The 13,905-nt window shown below is 38.8% G+C and overlaps 1 protein-coding gene and 1 long non-coding RNA gene across 4 annotated transcripts in view; one reads left to right on the forward strand and one right to left on the reverse strand.

The window, feature by feature from the left end:
- Positions 1 to 13,905, forward strand: part of LOC145657010 (uncharacterized) — a 245,147-nt gene that overhangs the window by 190,529 nt on the left and 40,713 nt on the right. The gene's annotated exons all lie outside the window — the stretch shown is intronic.
- LOC118241394 (uncharacterized) lies at positions 1,560 to 10,791 on the reverse strand. 3 transcript variants are annotated; one of them, XM_081711092.1, is made up of 7 exons: positions 10,241 to 10,791; positions 9,585 to 9,712; positions 7,577 to 7,639; positions 6,056 to 6,343; positions 5,517 to 5,807; positions 3,856 to 3,918; positions 1,560 to 3,777 (listed from the first exon to the last, which is right to left on the reverse strand). In XM_081711092.1, the coding sequence occupies exons 3-7, from the start codon at positions 7,635 to 7,637 to the stop codon at positions 3,647 to 3,649; spliced, it is 834 nt and encodes a 277-aa protein (XP_081567218.1). In that variant the 5' UTR covers positions 7,638 to 7,639; positions 9,585 to 9,712; positions 10,241 to 10,791; the 3' UTR covers positions 1,560 to 3,646. The 3 variants fall into 3 exon arrangements, with proteins under 3 accessions (XP_081567218.1, XP_081567217.1, XP_081567226.1); XM_081711091.1 differs by lacking the exon at positions 9,585 to 9,712; XM_081711100.1 differs by lacking the exons at positions 3,856 to 3,918; positions 9,585 to 9,712.

Genomic DNA, 13,905 nt, shown 5'->3' on the forward strand with positions numbered 1-13,905 from the left:
AACAGTGTGGACCACCAGATTAAACACTTGAATGATTTAACATATCTTGACTGAAACGCTGAAATGATGACGAGCTGTGTCGCACACAGAAACACATAACAAAACAGAAAGCAAAGCACGAACAGCGGTACATGTAAAAGAAATGTTGCAAACACTAAGTAGGACACTAAACACTGCAGAATTGGGTGGTAACAGCATATGTCAGGTTAAACACTGACAAGGGCTGACTATTACTCAAGGATTTACATATACACGTTAATGATGACTAACAAGGGACAGGTGTAACACGCAACTAACGAGGGAGGGCCGTGATTCACACACAAACACACACACACACACACACACACACACACACACAGAGATATGGGGAGGAGTAAGAATAGTAAACAGATACTTCATGTCTCTTACCATATATATTTAACATTTCACAAAGCAACTCTGCCTATTGTGAAATAATTTTGACCTCACCAAAAAATTCCCTTTAGCAGATGTTTTAATTGCAAATATCTCCAAATTTGTGATCTGGGCAAGTTAAATACCTGCACCATGTGGTTGAAAGATTTTAATGAGTTTTGATCCAAAATGTTTTTTATACCCTTCATAAATCATAAATATCTTCTATCTATACATATTTAATATAACACAGTCAACCCACTCCTTTCACATAATGGGGGATTTTGCAATACATAACTTTGGGTTTAGTGAAATGTTAGAGGATTCAAATAGGGATTACATTTAAACATATGGCTTTATTCCACATCTTTATTCCATAAGTTTAGCAAATCTGAAACCAGAGTTTGAACTACTGCACCATGATACTTTTACTGAGACACAGTGTAAACGTGGCAGTGGGGCTGATGGTACCGTACCATGGGGGAGACCTTTCAGAGTGGAGTGACCAGTGAGCCAAACGTCTAGGGCTATAGTATAATAATAAAGTAAACGTTTAGGTAGCCCTAGACCACCACTCACAACAGCTTGCTGTAATTTTCCCATTTCAAATAAATCTCACACAGAGCATCGAATTGTTTAAAATACAGGGACCTCCAGAGGAAGGGACTGTAGTAGATCATTAATTTTGGGTACACAGTTCATTTTAAGAATATTAACCTTCCCTCAAAAAAGGATTAAATAATTATAATAAGTGTGGGTACCGAATTAACTGGGTCAGTCACAAATAACAAAGTATCATCCAAATAAAGCATCAAATTATGAATTTATATCCACACTGTGATACCAGGAAAGAAGGTGAGAGTGGGGATCCCTGACAAGTTCCTCACGAGAGCTTAAAGTAAACTGAAATATATACATTAGAGTTTTAGATCAATACTTTAGATAAATTTTTAACCAGTTGGTGCTCTAACATAAATCCACTAATCAAATATGTTTTTCTTTTAGTGTGCTGTTTTTACTTGCTAACACTTGTTAAGAAATAACAGCCATTTCACATGAATCATTTCCATAAAGGCTCCCCCAAATTATCAAACATTTTAAATGCCTCAAACATTATTAAAAGTATTCATTTTGTGTCTGTTACTGCAATAAATTGGTGTTCAAACTGGGACTTGTAACATTTACTTCAAAATATCAAAAATATCAGACTAATCGACAGTTTCAGGATAAACAGAGTATAGATGCATTTAAAATATTGTATTTTGGTAACAATGCATTAGGCATCAAAATACAGTAATACATTTAAACAAAAAGTTCCATAAAACATGATTTCTTTTTGTATTTCAAAATAAACGCATTACATCTTATATGTCTGAGATTTAAAAAAAAAAACAACAACAACAAAAAAAAAAAACACATGGCAGGTTTTTACCCATAAGGCACTGCAAGAGAAGCAGTTGGATTTGCAGAGGCACAGAGCAAAACACCTCATTAATATTCATGAGCAAAGTTTAAAACATCATTGGCTCAAAGTAGTGCTGACAGATGAAAAATTAAAAAATTAGAAATTTTAAGATAAACATTAAGCAACTCCTGCCAGCAAATTGCATTTTGTACTGATGACATTTTATCTCCCTGAATTTGAAGGCTACAGCCACCAGGCTTGGCAAAGAGACTCAACAGTGGACCTCAAGCTCCAATGTAACGCGTGGTGGCCCGAGTGCTACAGGACACACAGACTCCAGTGACTGGGACGTACATTTAGTTACACAGAACGATAACGGCACTCAAATATTACACACGAAAAACATGAACCTGTAACGGTTAACATGAAACAAGCACAATAAACACGCATACGTTTACCGATGACAAGACCATTAACCATGACATTAAGACGTTACATCCACAATGACCAACGATCTTGCACACTATGACGGGGGGTTTAAATACATATAAACAAATGAGGTGCAGGTGTGGCCACAAATGAGGATCCTCCCACTGCACGTGGCGGGCCAAACCACGTGACTCGCGGGAGGCGAGCATTCCGTGACATCCAAACTACATATTATACCAGCAGCACCAGTCTCTGTACTCCTTCTCTCCTCTCCTTTCATTAATGCCTTCATCCTCCCTTTGGAATCATTTATTTTGATACTGATCCTTAAAGGTTTATGGTACAATCATAAAATTTGTCAAATGTTCAGCTTATTACACTCATAAAATAAACGTAGTTAAGCACATATCTGCACTTCATGAGAACTCTACTGATTCTAATACAACTCACTGTTTGTTTACAATCTTTACTTTCTAGTTACTTAATGCCTGTTGATTCATCTTGTTATCCATATGCATCTCAGATCTAACTCTAGTGAATTGATCTTGCCCTTAGACAGATTACTCCACAGACACTGTTAACTAGCAACTGCATTTAATAATAGCCAGCTGATAAAAACAGTAAACATCACAGGGTCTGTCAACCTTTCTCAAAAAGAAATGACATGAAGCAGGTCTGTTTCCATAATACATGTCTGGTTTACTTAATATTGGAGATTGCTTTACCTGGGCAGGCAAACCTTAGCTACTTATTGAGCAGAATGCTTTGAAATTAATGCAGCATTACAGCATTGGAAAAACCAACCACAACAACTGACCATAATCACCAAGACCACAAGTGAACTCTTGAAAATATAACCTGGACAATAAGGGGAGACTCTTAAATAAAAGGCAAATAAAATTTAAAAGATGCTACAGAAATAAATACCTGTTTTTCCATGACTTGACACAAAAATATTTACATGTGCATTAAATTACATCACAGGATCACATAATAATATTTACATAAACATCTTTATATTAAATTTTTACATAAACATCTTTCCATTACATTTACAGTACTGGGCAGGTGCTCTTATAGTGACTGATGCATATTTATCAGTATGACATCATGTGTCCTCTCTGAGGATCAAACCATGATTCTGGAGATGTATCTTACTGTACCTGCTCTACCAGGTGAGTTCAAGAATGCTAACATCATAAAACTGATCAGGTATGATCAAACATACACTGATCTCTGACCCCAGAATGGTACAGAGAAAGGCAGTGTGGGTACATACGTTTGTGTGTACAAGAGAGCCAAATAATTCATCATCTCTTTTAGACTTCCTCATGGTTATTACTGGGAGATCACCTCTGCTCTTCATCTGAGTGGTTTAGTCCATTCATATTAACTCCTCTGCTGTCATGGTTACAGTCTTCATTCACTGCTGATTTTTTTCCTCAGCTGCACAATCACCAGCACTGCTGCCACAAGCCCCGCCCCCGTCAGAGCCAGGAGCACCGTCAACACCGTCACTGTGGAGCTCTGATCTGGACACGGCTGGACTTCTGCAACACACAAAGAATTGTCAGTAAATATAAACCACTATTTAAACAGTATAGAGTCATAATCATGTGTGTATGTACCAGAGTGAACACTGTGACGGGATCGAGAGGGATTGTGGGACAGGGGCAGTTCAGCTCCAGTTCCTTACAAAAAGATCTCAACAGCATCACTGCACAAGATCTTAACAAGTAGGTATGCATAATGTTTCACCAGTTACTATAGTAACCACTTGTGTAGAAGTGTCTGTGTCCTCTGGTGAGCTCAACACCTCCCACCTCCATATCAGTATCTAATCAAATTCAATCAGGAAGTAACTATTACAGCGATGGAGAACTGTTTAGAAATCAAACTAAAACAAATCTGGATCTTGTAGAGAGATATTGTTGTAAATGTAGAATAGTAACATACTCAGAGTTCAAAGTGAATGAACCAGTGGAGAGAATGAGCTACACAAAGGGGGGGGGGGGGGGGGTACACAACAACAACAACAACAACAACAACAATAACAACAACCACCACCACCACCCTGATCACCACCTGTGCTCCATCATAACTATGATCACTGCTGAAGCTCCAGTCTGTCATATTAACACACAGTATAATTACTGCACCATCACTGACTACATTTACATATTAACACACAGCATAATTACTGCACCATCACTGACTACATTTACATATTAACACACAGCATAATTACCACAGTGAACAGTGATATTGAGGGTGAAGTATTTGTTGACTTATTGAGGGTCGTATGTAGAGGGATTGAGCTCCAGAACAAGGCCAAACTAAAAAAAAACAACCAAACAAACAAACAAGCCATACTAGAAATAAAAATTATTATTATTATTAGTTGGTTGGAAGGGGAGGAGGTTCAGACCAGGACAGAGCACCACCCATCACTGGACACACACATACACACACACACACACACACACACAGCACCAACCATCACTGAACACACACACACACACACACACACACACACACACACACACACACACACACACACACACACACACACACACACATCTATATTCAAGCACAATTCACATTGATACAGGACAGTTTTAGAGTATGCAGTCATCCTAACCTCCATGTTTTTGGGAGGTTCCCTCTGGGGTCCTACACAGACACAGGGAGAACACGGAAACTCTACGCAGATAGGGACTCAGATGCAAACATGCCAACCACCAAGCCCTGCTGCCCAAAACAACCAACTGTCCCAACTGAACACAAACAAAATTAAGCACAATAACCCTCCCTACTCCCAAAAACAAACAAACAGAAGTAAAGAACTGAGCAAATAAAAAAGGTGTCAAACTTCCCAACTACAGGGTTGTAACACCTTCAAATACAAACACTTTAATTTTTCTGACTCATCACTCAATAACTCATGATTGTTTTGGTATGAGTAAGCAGGTATCACACCAAGTGCCGTAAAACATCAGTGGCTGGATCCAAGAGTGTCCATGTGAGAATCCACCACAAAGAGTCCAGTGAAAATCAACCGCGTCCACATGCTCTATTGGGGATATGCTTAGATAAACAGGACCTCAACTAAGACCAAGACCTCAAACTATGACACTCAGTCCACGCTGTTTACATAATCCTAGCATTCATAGTCAAACTAATACTGAACCACTGATGTGCATGTAAACATAGTTACTGATACTATGCACAACCCCCTCCCCAACATAGTAATTCTAGGCAACATTAAAATCACAGTAACCACACTTACCTTCCACAGTAACTGTGTATGTCTGAATAATCTCTTCATTCTTAGTGTCTCTGATGCTGTAAACTCCACTATCAGATGGTGCGGTTCCTCTCAGCTCCACAGCAGAGATGAGCGACACTCTCCGAGTGTATTCAGGTTTACACTTCAGTGAGTGTCCAGCCACTGTGCAGATCTGTCCACTAGAGGGAGCAGCTGCACCTGTGCTGTTATAAATCACCTCAACTGACTCTGATATGAGCAAATCCAGCACCAGAGGTTCACCAGGCTTAATCTGAACTGAAGAATTACAGGCTGTGGAAAAAACAATTAGAAACTTCAATGTAATATACAACTGATTTGACCATGTAACCTCAGAACTGCAAATCTGATATAAACATTTAAACATTACATACAAGCTCCTTCTATTTTTCCCCACATATCTGATGTTTGTGAAGTTTACAATTCTATGTTCTACCTTATTTACTCCAGATAAATAAAGTTCTGTCTACATAAATAATGGTTTAGTAACAATAACTAGGCAATCCATCGAGCACACTTACCCTCTATCTGCAGACTCACATCACAGATGTCTTTACCATTACAGGCGCAGGTGTACCAGGTCCTCTTAGTGTAATCAGCATCAGTGATGGTGAGGGAGAGATCTCCCTTCAGGTACTGATCATGGGACATGTGAAATCCCTCCTTTGACTGGCAGGATGTCTGGTTACACTGAGCCAGAATGTCATGTGGTTTATGATATAAAGTCCATGTGACCAGACCAGAACACGTCTGAGTGCAGTGGAGAGTAGCAGCATCATGAAGATTCACCTTTACTGAAGGAAAAGAGCCTGAAAGACACATTAAGAAAAGAGAGTTTAAAACATTACAGTGGTGCTTGAAAGTTTGTGAACCCTTTAGAAGTTTCTATATTTCTGTAAATATTTGAACTAAAACTTCATCAGATTGTCAAACACGTTCTAAAAGATAAAAAGAAACTAATCAAACAAATTAAACCAAATATTAGACTGTCATTTATTTAGAGGAAAATGACCCAATGTTTCATATCAAGGCAATAAATATCAACTTGTAAACAATATTTATTGCTATTTAGAATGTTATTAATTTTATCTGTCATATCGATGCATGAGACAGCATATGTAATACATCCCACACAAAAATAATTCCCTACACAACTGAACCACAGTGGCTTTTAATGAAAAAATATCAGATTGGTATTTATATCAGACGACATTCAAATGCAAGACATCAGTATCAGATCAGTACAGAAAAACTGGTATCATGCTCTCTCTATAAATATAGTAAAACTAAAAATAATCAGCCATTCAGTTAGGCTACTTAAATATTCTTGGTTACTCAAAGATGCATTTCTATGCAAGAGCAGAACTGACTGATACTGCTCATTAGTACGGCTACAGGGACATCTGTGTCTTCTATGTCTGTGTCTACATGACCATTCTGGTGAGCTTTTAATTAAAGGGTTCTGAAATGCAAGTCTATTAGCAAAGTGACAAGGAATCTGTCCAGTGAAATGTGTGAATTTAAAAAAATGACAGGGAATCTATCCAATGAAATCAATTAATTTTATGTTTCTCACTCCAGGGGCAGGCCTATAGTAGCCTGAACCTTCTCAGTGTTCTGAAGAAAGGGTTATGACATTATTAGGAAAGCATCACTGTGTTCATGCTACCTTAGCCACCTGACTTTGAATGGGGTCTATGAGTGAGACAGACACCGTAGTTATACAGTAAGTACGACAAGCCGAGCTTTCACAATGAGTTATATAGTACAGTTCTCATGAATAGCAGCAATGCAATAAACATCTTTACAATTCATTTATATGTTATAAAAAATGGACAACATCATTGTTTATGCTGTGCAGCGCAAAATGAATTATTAAAAACCACCATCAGGATTTATGAATTTAATTAATTTTAATAATAATTTTATTAAATATAAAGAAGATTAAATAAAGATAAAGGACAAGCCGGTACAATAGTCCAGTTAACACACCAAAGTCATGGATGAAATTTTGATGACCTGAGAGAACCTGTTCCACTTACCAGCTATGACTGTCAGCAGCTGTAACAGCAGAACACAGTGACACCTGCTCCAAGACAGCATGACTGAGGAGACAAAAGAGAACCCAGTCAGTACTGTACAGAGGAGACAGATGGACCCAGTCAGTACTGTACAGAGGAGACAGGAGGACCCAGTCAGTACTGTACAGAGGAGACAGGAGGACCCAGTCAGTACTGTACAGAGGAGACAGGAGGACCCAGTCAGTACTGTACAGAGGAGACAGGAGGACCCAGTCAGTACTGTACAGGTAGGAGCAGCTGACTAAATATGAGGGTGATCACTATTAGGAAAAAAGTCACTTATTTACAGTACCCTGATTATACCACCTGCCATAAAAGAAACAGGAGTAAATTGCTAAACAACATTAGGAACAGGACTAAAGCACCATCTATCCCACAGTAGAAACAGGACTAAACCCCACTACACCTCAGCAGCACAGTAATCCTCCTTTACCAGAGGGGGTTAGTCCAGGGTCCAGAACATCACAGTCCTGCCTGCCAGTATGTTGTGTCACTGTTCAGCTCCCTTATTCCCAGCAGTCATGCTGTGTTTGATATTTCTGCCAACACTAAACTACTAATCAGACGGGGCTCATTTTCCAGTCGTGTACGTAAAGCAACTTTACCACAAGACCTCTAGAGTGTATGACAGACCCGCACACAGGATCAGAAACCTCGGGATAAATTACAGACATGTCAGTGGCTACTGGATTTACGTATTACTGTCTCACAGAAATATCCACATGTGATGCGTAGCTTTCGTTGAAAGAAACCACAGAATATTTTTCACACATCTGCACAGAATTCTGTTATTTAATGAAACCACTTATAGTAATAATGACGGGTTTGAATATTAGGAAGTTACATACGTGTAGGGGAATTTACTTAAAACTTCTGAGAAGTCATTTGCCTCCTCGAGCACTTCCGTGATTGGAGACAAAAGCGCCCAAACTCTGATATGTGAACCCTGGATATTCGCCCGGGATTTAAAAACCCCTGAGATTACAGCAAACGGACGTTTAGAGCAGGAAAAAGGTGCAAGAATTCTTGCTGACGCTGCAGTAGGTAAAATGACTGACATGGCGAGAGTAAAATCACTGAGGAATGAGAGAAATGATTACATCACCGCACCCCGCCATGTCAAATGAATCCTGTCTGAATATTCTTAACACATAAGAGGTTCTGAACCCCGGTTCTGGGGACCCACCGCCCTGCACAGTTTTCCATCTGATCCAGCTCATGAAAGACTTGATGACCCAGAAAACCTGAAACTGTCCGCCAGCGGATGCACTGTTACCAGCCTTAAATGTACATGATAAACACAGAAATAAACTTGAAACAGTTTTTCTTTGGGGTGATAAGGTGTTCCTGGCAACATGCAGAATCAATTAGTCTGTAATGCACCTATAAAACAGGAGTATTGTAACGGTCAGTAATTTGCGGACTGTTACGTTTACGTAAAAGGCGTGTGCACGTTGCCCACCCGGAAGATTTGGTTTCGTACTGTGCATGACAGACGTTGCTGGACCCAGCTCTTCATTTATCGTTATTTACTTCTTTAGAAACGCGTTATGAGCTTTGGATGTTTTTACAACTCATGTATAAGCTGTCTACAATACTCCAGGAGCGAGCCTGTTTCACGTGGTGAATAAACCAGCAAGTTTACTACTAAACTGAGTGAGTCTGGTCAGCATCTCCTCCACGTGTTTCACAGGCTTCTCTCTACCAGTTCCAAAGATCTGCTCATCTGGGTTGGAGTATAATTTAAACAGGACTAACTCCAAGCGTTACAGTATGTACTAAAGTAGACAGTTACTGTATGTGCAAGGCAGGTGTTCTTAATAAAGTGACCGGTGAGTTTATGTAGAAACATTCGTACTTTTGGTCAATATAGCACGTGGATGTTCAGAAGCGTTTGTGTTAACTCGTTGGTGCACAAGTGGAGAATGAAGCGTCTGAGACACACGGGGCTGGTTGTTCCGATACTCACAAGTCCATGACTCATATGGAGAGGAGCCGAAGCGCCACAACAAGCAGCTACTCGCGTCTCCTCTCAGCTTCTCACACAAGCGCGATAATGTTTGTTAAGACTCTGGTCTGGTGCACGAGCTAAAGTCCCTAAATGAAAACATGAACCCGTTCAACAGTCCGCGAGAACAATCAGAGTTCTTATCAGACATGCAAACTTTAAAACAGCTGCACTAAATATTACATATTTACTTATCATCTATGTAGTTGGCTAGTTGCGTTCATAAATCAGACTTTCTGGCAGCTAGCGCGCATATTTGGACGGTAATCAGAAGTACATCGACATATAAACACTTTTAAACACCGCTAAATGTCGAACTTGAACGTGAAACACGTAATGTTTCATGTTTTCCTAACTATCAAAAAAAGGTTCATCACTCGAAGCTTCATGATGCAGCGCACAATACAGTGCGATTCGTTCTACAATGATCACGTGACCACAGAGCCGGAAATAGAAAAAGCGTTCTGAATTTTTAACACTTAACTTTTGCCATCAAATAAGGTAGAGTACTAAATATTACATATTAACTTATCTATGCAGATGGATACTTTTTCCGTCCTATCTTGCTGAGTCCTTGTGTTCATTAATTAGGTTTATATAAACACTTTTAAACTCACCGCTAGAGATGTTGAACTTGAAATGTCAATTTTTTTCTCCTCCGAACCCTTGTCTTTCCCTTTATGGTTCTTCCAACCTACAATTCCCCAAGACACACAAGTAGCAGGCCAATCCGTTTCAACTCAGGCAAACATGTATGCTTGCGGATAAATGTTAAAAAAAACTAAAAACCCAACCAGCTGTCCTGCAAACTGACGCACGTGAACCGGCATGCAGAGAAGGAAGGAAGCGCGACGTTTGTAGGCAGGTCGCCGACTGTCGCGTAAGCTCAGGTTCAGCCGCCCAGTTCAGCAACATTATCAACTGTATCTATTAATATTTTCTATAAACTGTTACCATATAGAAAACATCACCCTTGCCGTTCTGGGTAGCCTACACATCATGCGTGAAAGCTTGTTTGTTGCTGTGGTCTTGTAGTCTGACATGCACTCAGAAACGGTATTCTGCAAAATTTTTAACATTTTCTTAGTACCATTTGGGTCACAAATGACGTGTTTCGCATTTTTAACGTCCCAGTGTATTTGCAGTGGTGATGTTGGCTTGAACCTGAAACTTCATGTGTCAAAAATGAAACCAATGCATTTGTGCTCGTGCTTGATTCGTTCTACAATGATCACGTGACTACAGAGTAGACCGGAAATAATGAGAAAAGGCGAGTTTTGAACACTTTTATCTTTTGCCATCAAATAAGGTAGAGTATTTTATAACAATACTATTATAATAATTATTATTTATAATTCCTTAATTTATGAAGTCATAAATTGATGGCATTTTATCAGTTTTGTTTAATGATAAGCTGTTCACAATTTAGAACTTAAATTTAAAATATATAAAATAGTTTTGCTCTTAAAGGTGACTTAGTAAGATGTGTTCTGGGTGCATTCTAAATGTATTCTGAATATATTACTGTTTTATGTATTGTAATAGAATGCATCACATTATTCAGCCATCAAAGTATTCTGCCCTGGATGTATGTACCCACATCAGCAATGAGATTTTGAAGACATGCACAACAGTCTATTTAGTTTTATCAGTTGCTTTTATTGAAACCACAAATGTCATGTTTTTTATACAACATAACACTTTTAAAAGCTGAAAATATATAAATAGATAACTAACTCACTAACTACCTAAATAAATAAATAAAGATCCCTTGCCAACCACATGCACAAAGCACTTTGAAGTTTTGGCCACCAGATGCCGCTATTGTGCCCTGTGTCATGAAACTGTGCGTAATGAACCTTTTTTTTTATACAGTTAGGAAGAAAGCGCCAGTGCGTTTGCTATCACTACTTACCACGCTGTGCCAAGCAGCGTTCCTGGGTCCAGCAAAAATCTTCTAAATCAGAAATCTTGTATACCATGTTACTAATACTACTATTATTATCATTTTAAATACACATTATAATAAAATAAAGATTTTGTCCTACCTCACTGTCTGTGTCCAGAGACATAATGCAATAAAGATTTTGTCCTAACTCACTGTCTGTGCAATTAAACACACTAGCTAATTTCCTCCCACCACCTATGAGTTTAGAATCATCAGAACCTGGGCATAATCTAATACCCAATCAAATCAAACGTGTTCTTTAGTCTGGTTGCATGTCTGTTTTTGAGGCCTGGGTTAATAGTATGACCAGGTAAACACTGACTACTGACACAAGAAACACCCTGTGGTGTTACTTTAAAGGGACCTTGGTTATCTTTGTGTCTGACAGGACATGTGGACCAGCTGCCCACAGGGTGTTAGAGGTGTGTTGATCACATGGAACTTTAACATCTGTTCTGTTCTGTTCTTTAATTGTTTACTGGGTAGAAAGTAATTGTTTGCTTTGTACACTTGGTCATGAGTATCTGTAAATGTATTACAAACATCTATGGAGAATCTATCCACACTCCCAGGAGCCTAACCATTGACTACTTGTTCAAGTGCTTGCTTATACAACTATACAGTAATTTTAGAAACCATGTGTATTTATTTGAAAAAGGTATTTATTTGGCTTTGACTAGAGAAAGAAATAATCCCTATTTGTGAATCTGGCATAATACTGACCTGTTATTGGTACTGTACTGATTTAGTTCTGACCTAATACCTGCATAGCAGTGACACAGTACTGACCTGGTACTGACATAGTACTGACCTGGTACTATCTTGGTTGTGGGTCTTGTGCTTGTACAAGTTTTTGTTGCTGGATTTGTTATATGTGTCCGTATCACCGCTGAGTTGAAAATATCCAGCCAGGCATCATCCTGAGGTGAGAAACTGAGCACTGCTGAAGAGATACAGGATGAGGTCTGTACTACATATGTAATGATGAGATACAGGATGAGGTCTGTATTACATATGTAATGATGAGATACAGGATGGGGTCTGTACTACATATGTAATGATGAGATACATGATGTCTGTACTACATATGTAATGATGAGTTACAGGATGAGGTCTGTACTACATATGTAATGATGAGATACAGGATGAGGTCTGTACTACATATGTAATGATGAGATACATGATGTCTGTACTACATATGTAATGATGAGATACAGGATGAGGTCTGTACTACATATGTAATGATGAGATACAGGATGAGGTCTGTACCACATATGTAGTGATGAGATACAGGATGAGGTCTGTACCACATATGTAATGATGAGATACAGGATGAGGTCTGTACTACATATGTAATGATGATGAGATACAGGATGAGGTCTGTACTACATATGTAATGATGATGAGATACAGGATGAGGTCTGTACTACATATGTAATGATGATGAGATACAGGATGAGGTCTGTACTACATATGTAATGATGATGAGATACAGGATGAGGTCTGTACTACATATGTAATGATGAGATACAGGATGAGGTCTGTACTACATATGTAATGATGAGATACAGGATGAGGTCTGTACTACATATGTAAGCTGCGTCACATCCCAGTGTGCTTCAACGAGGGTGAAAAGACTGATGATGATGATGGTGATGATGGAATATTGGAGCACTGTGTTGTAGAGTAAATGTCTTTCAACAAACATTTTAGGTATAAACGTCAGTGCCTTCAGTGTCCTACTTTGGAACACTCTTCCTATATGACTGAATAATTATATGTTCCTGTAGGCCTGAGTAACTTTTACTCTCTATGTTCCTGCATGTTTGATGTTTGAGTAATTATTATTGCACTGTATATTCCTGCATATCTGAGTAATTATTATTATTATTATTACTCTGCATTGTCACGGTTGTCCCCTCCCTGTCATCTCGGTCACTTTAGCAATCCTGTCATGCTCTGTTTTGACTTTACAACATAGTTTTCTTTCCATGAGCTTCTTTGTTTTGATTTTTCTGTTACTCCCCCTTGTCTGGTTGTTCTGCCTGTTTTCTCCTGTTTCTAGTTGTTCCTTGTTATCTCGTGTGTATATTCCTTGTTAACTCGTGTATATATTTCTAGTGTCTCTCCAGTCTTGTCGCTGGTTATTGTTCACTCAGCTTGTGTTCATTGTACTAAGCCTCCATTTATACTAAGGTCCTTCTTCATTTCATGTTGTTGCCTTGTAACCTGTTCCCAGTTGTGTTTCTGTCAGTGTGTTGGTTCTATCGTGTTTAGCTTTCATTTTCTTTATCTTTTGTGGGTCTGTCTGTCTCCACATGTTGACTCATTCCA

This window comes from Electrophorus electricus, chromosome 1 (assembly GCF_041902795.1).
Source record: "Electrophorus electricus isolate QZ-2024a chromosome 1, ASM4190279v1, whole genome shotgun sequence".
NCBI classification, from domain to species: Eukaryota; Metazoa; Chordata; class Actinopteri; order Gymnotiformes; family Gymnotidae; genus Electrophorus; species Electrophorus electricus.

Bases quoted from the DNA above. Each gene is read 5' to 3' on its own strand.
- LOC118241394 (XM_081711091.1), bottom strand. From the start codon at position 7,637: ATGCTGTCTTGGAGCAGGTGTCACTGTGTTCTGCTGTTACAGCTGCTG. The intron at 3,919-5,516 runs GTAAGTGTGGTT...TCTTTTTGTAAG, and splicing joins ATACACAGTTACTGTGGAAG to GAACTGGAGCTGAACTGCCC. The intron at 3,778-3,855 runs GTACATACACAC...TGTGTGTTGCAG, and splicing joins CCGTCACAGTGTTCACTCTG to AAGTCCAGCCGTGTCCAGAT.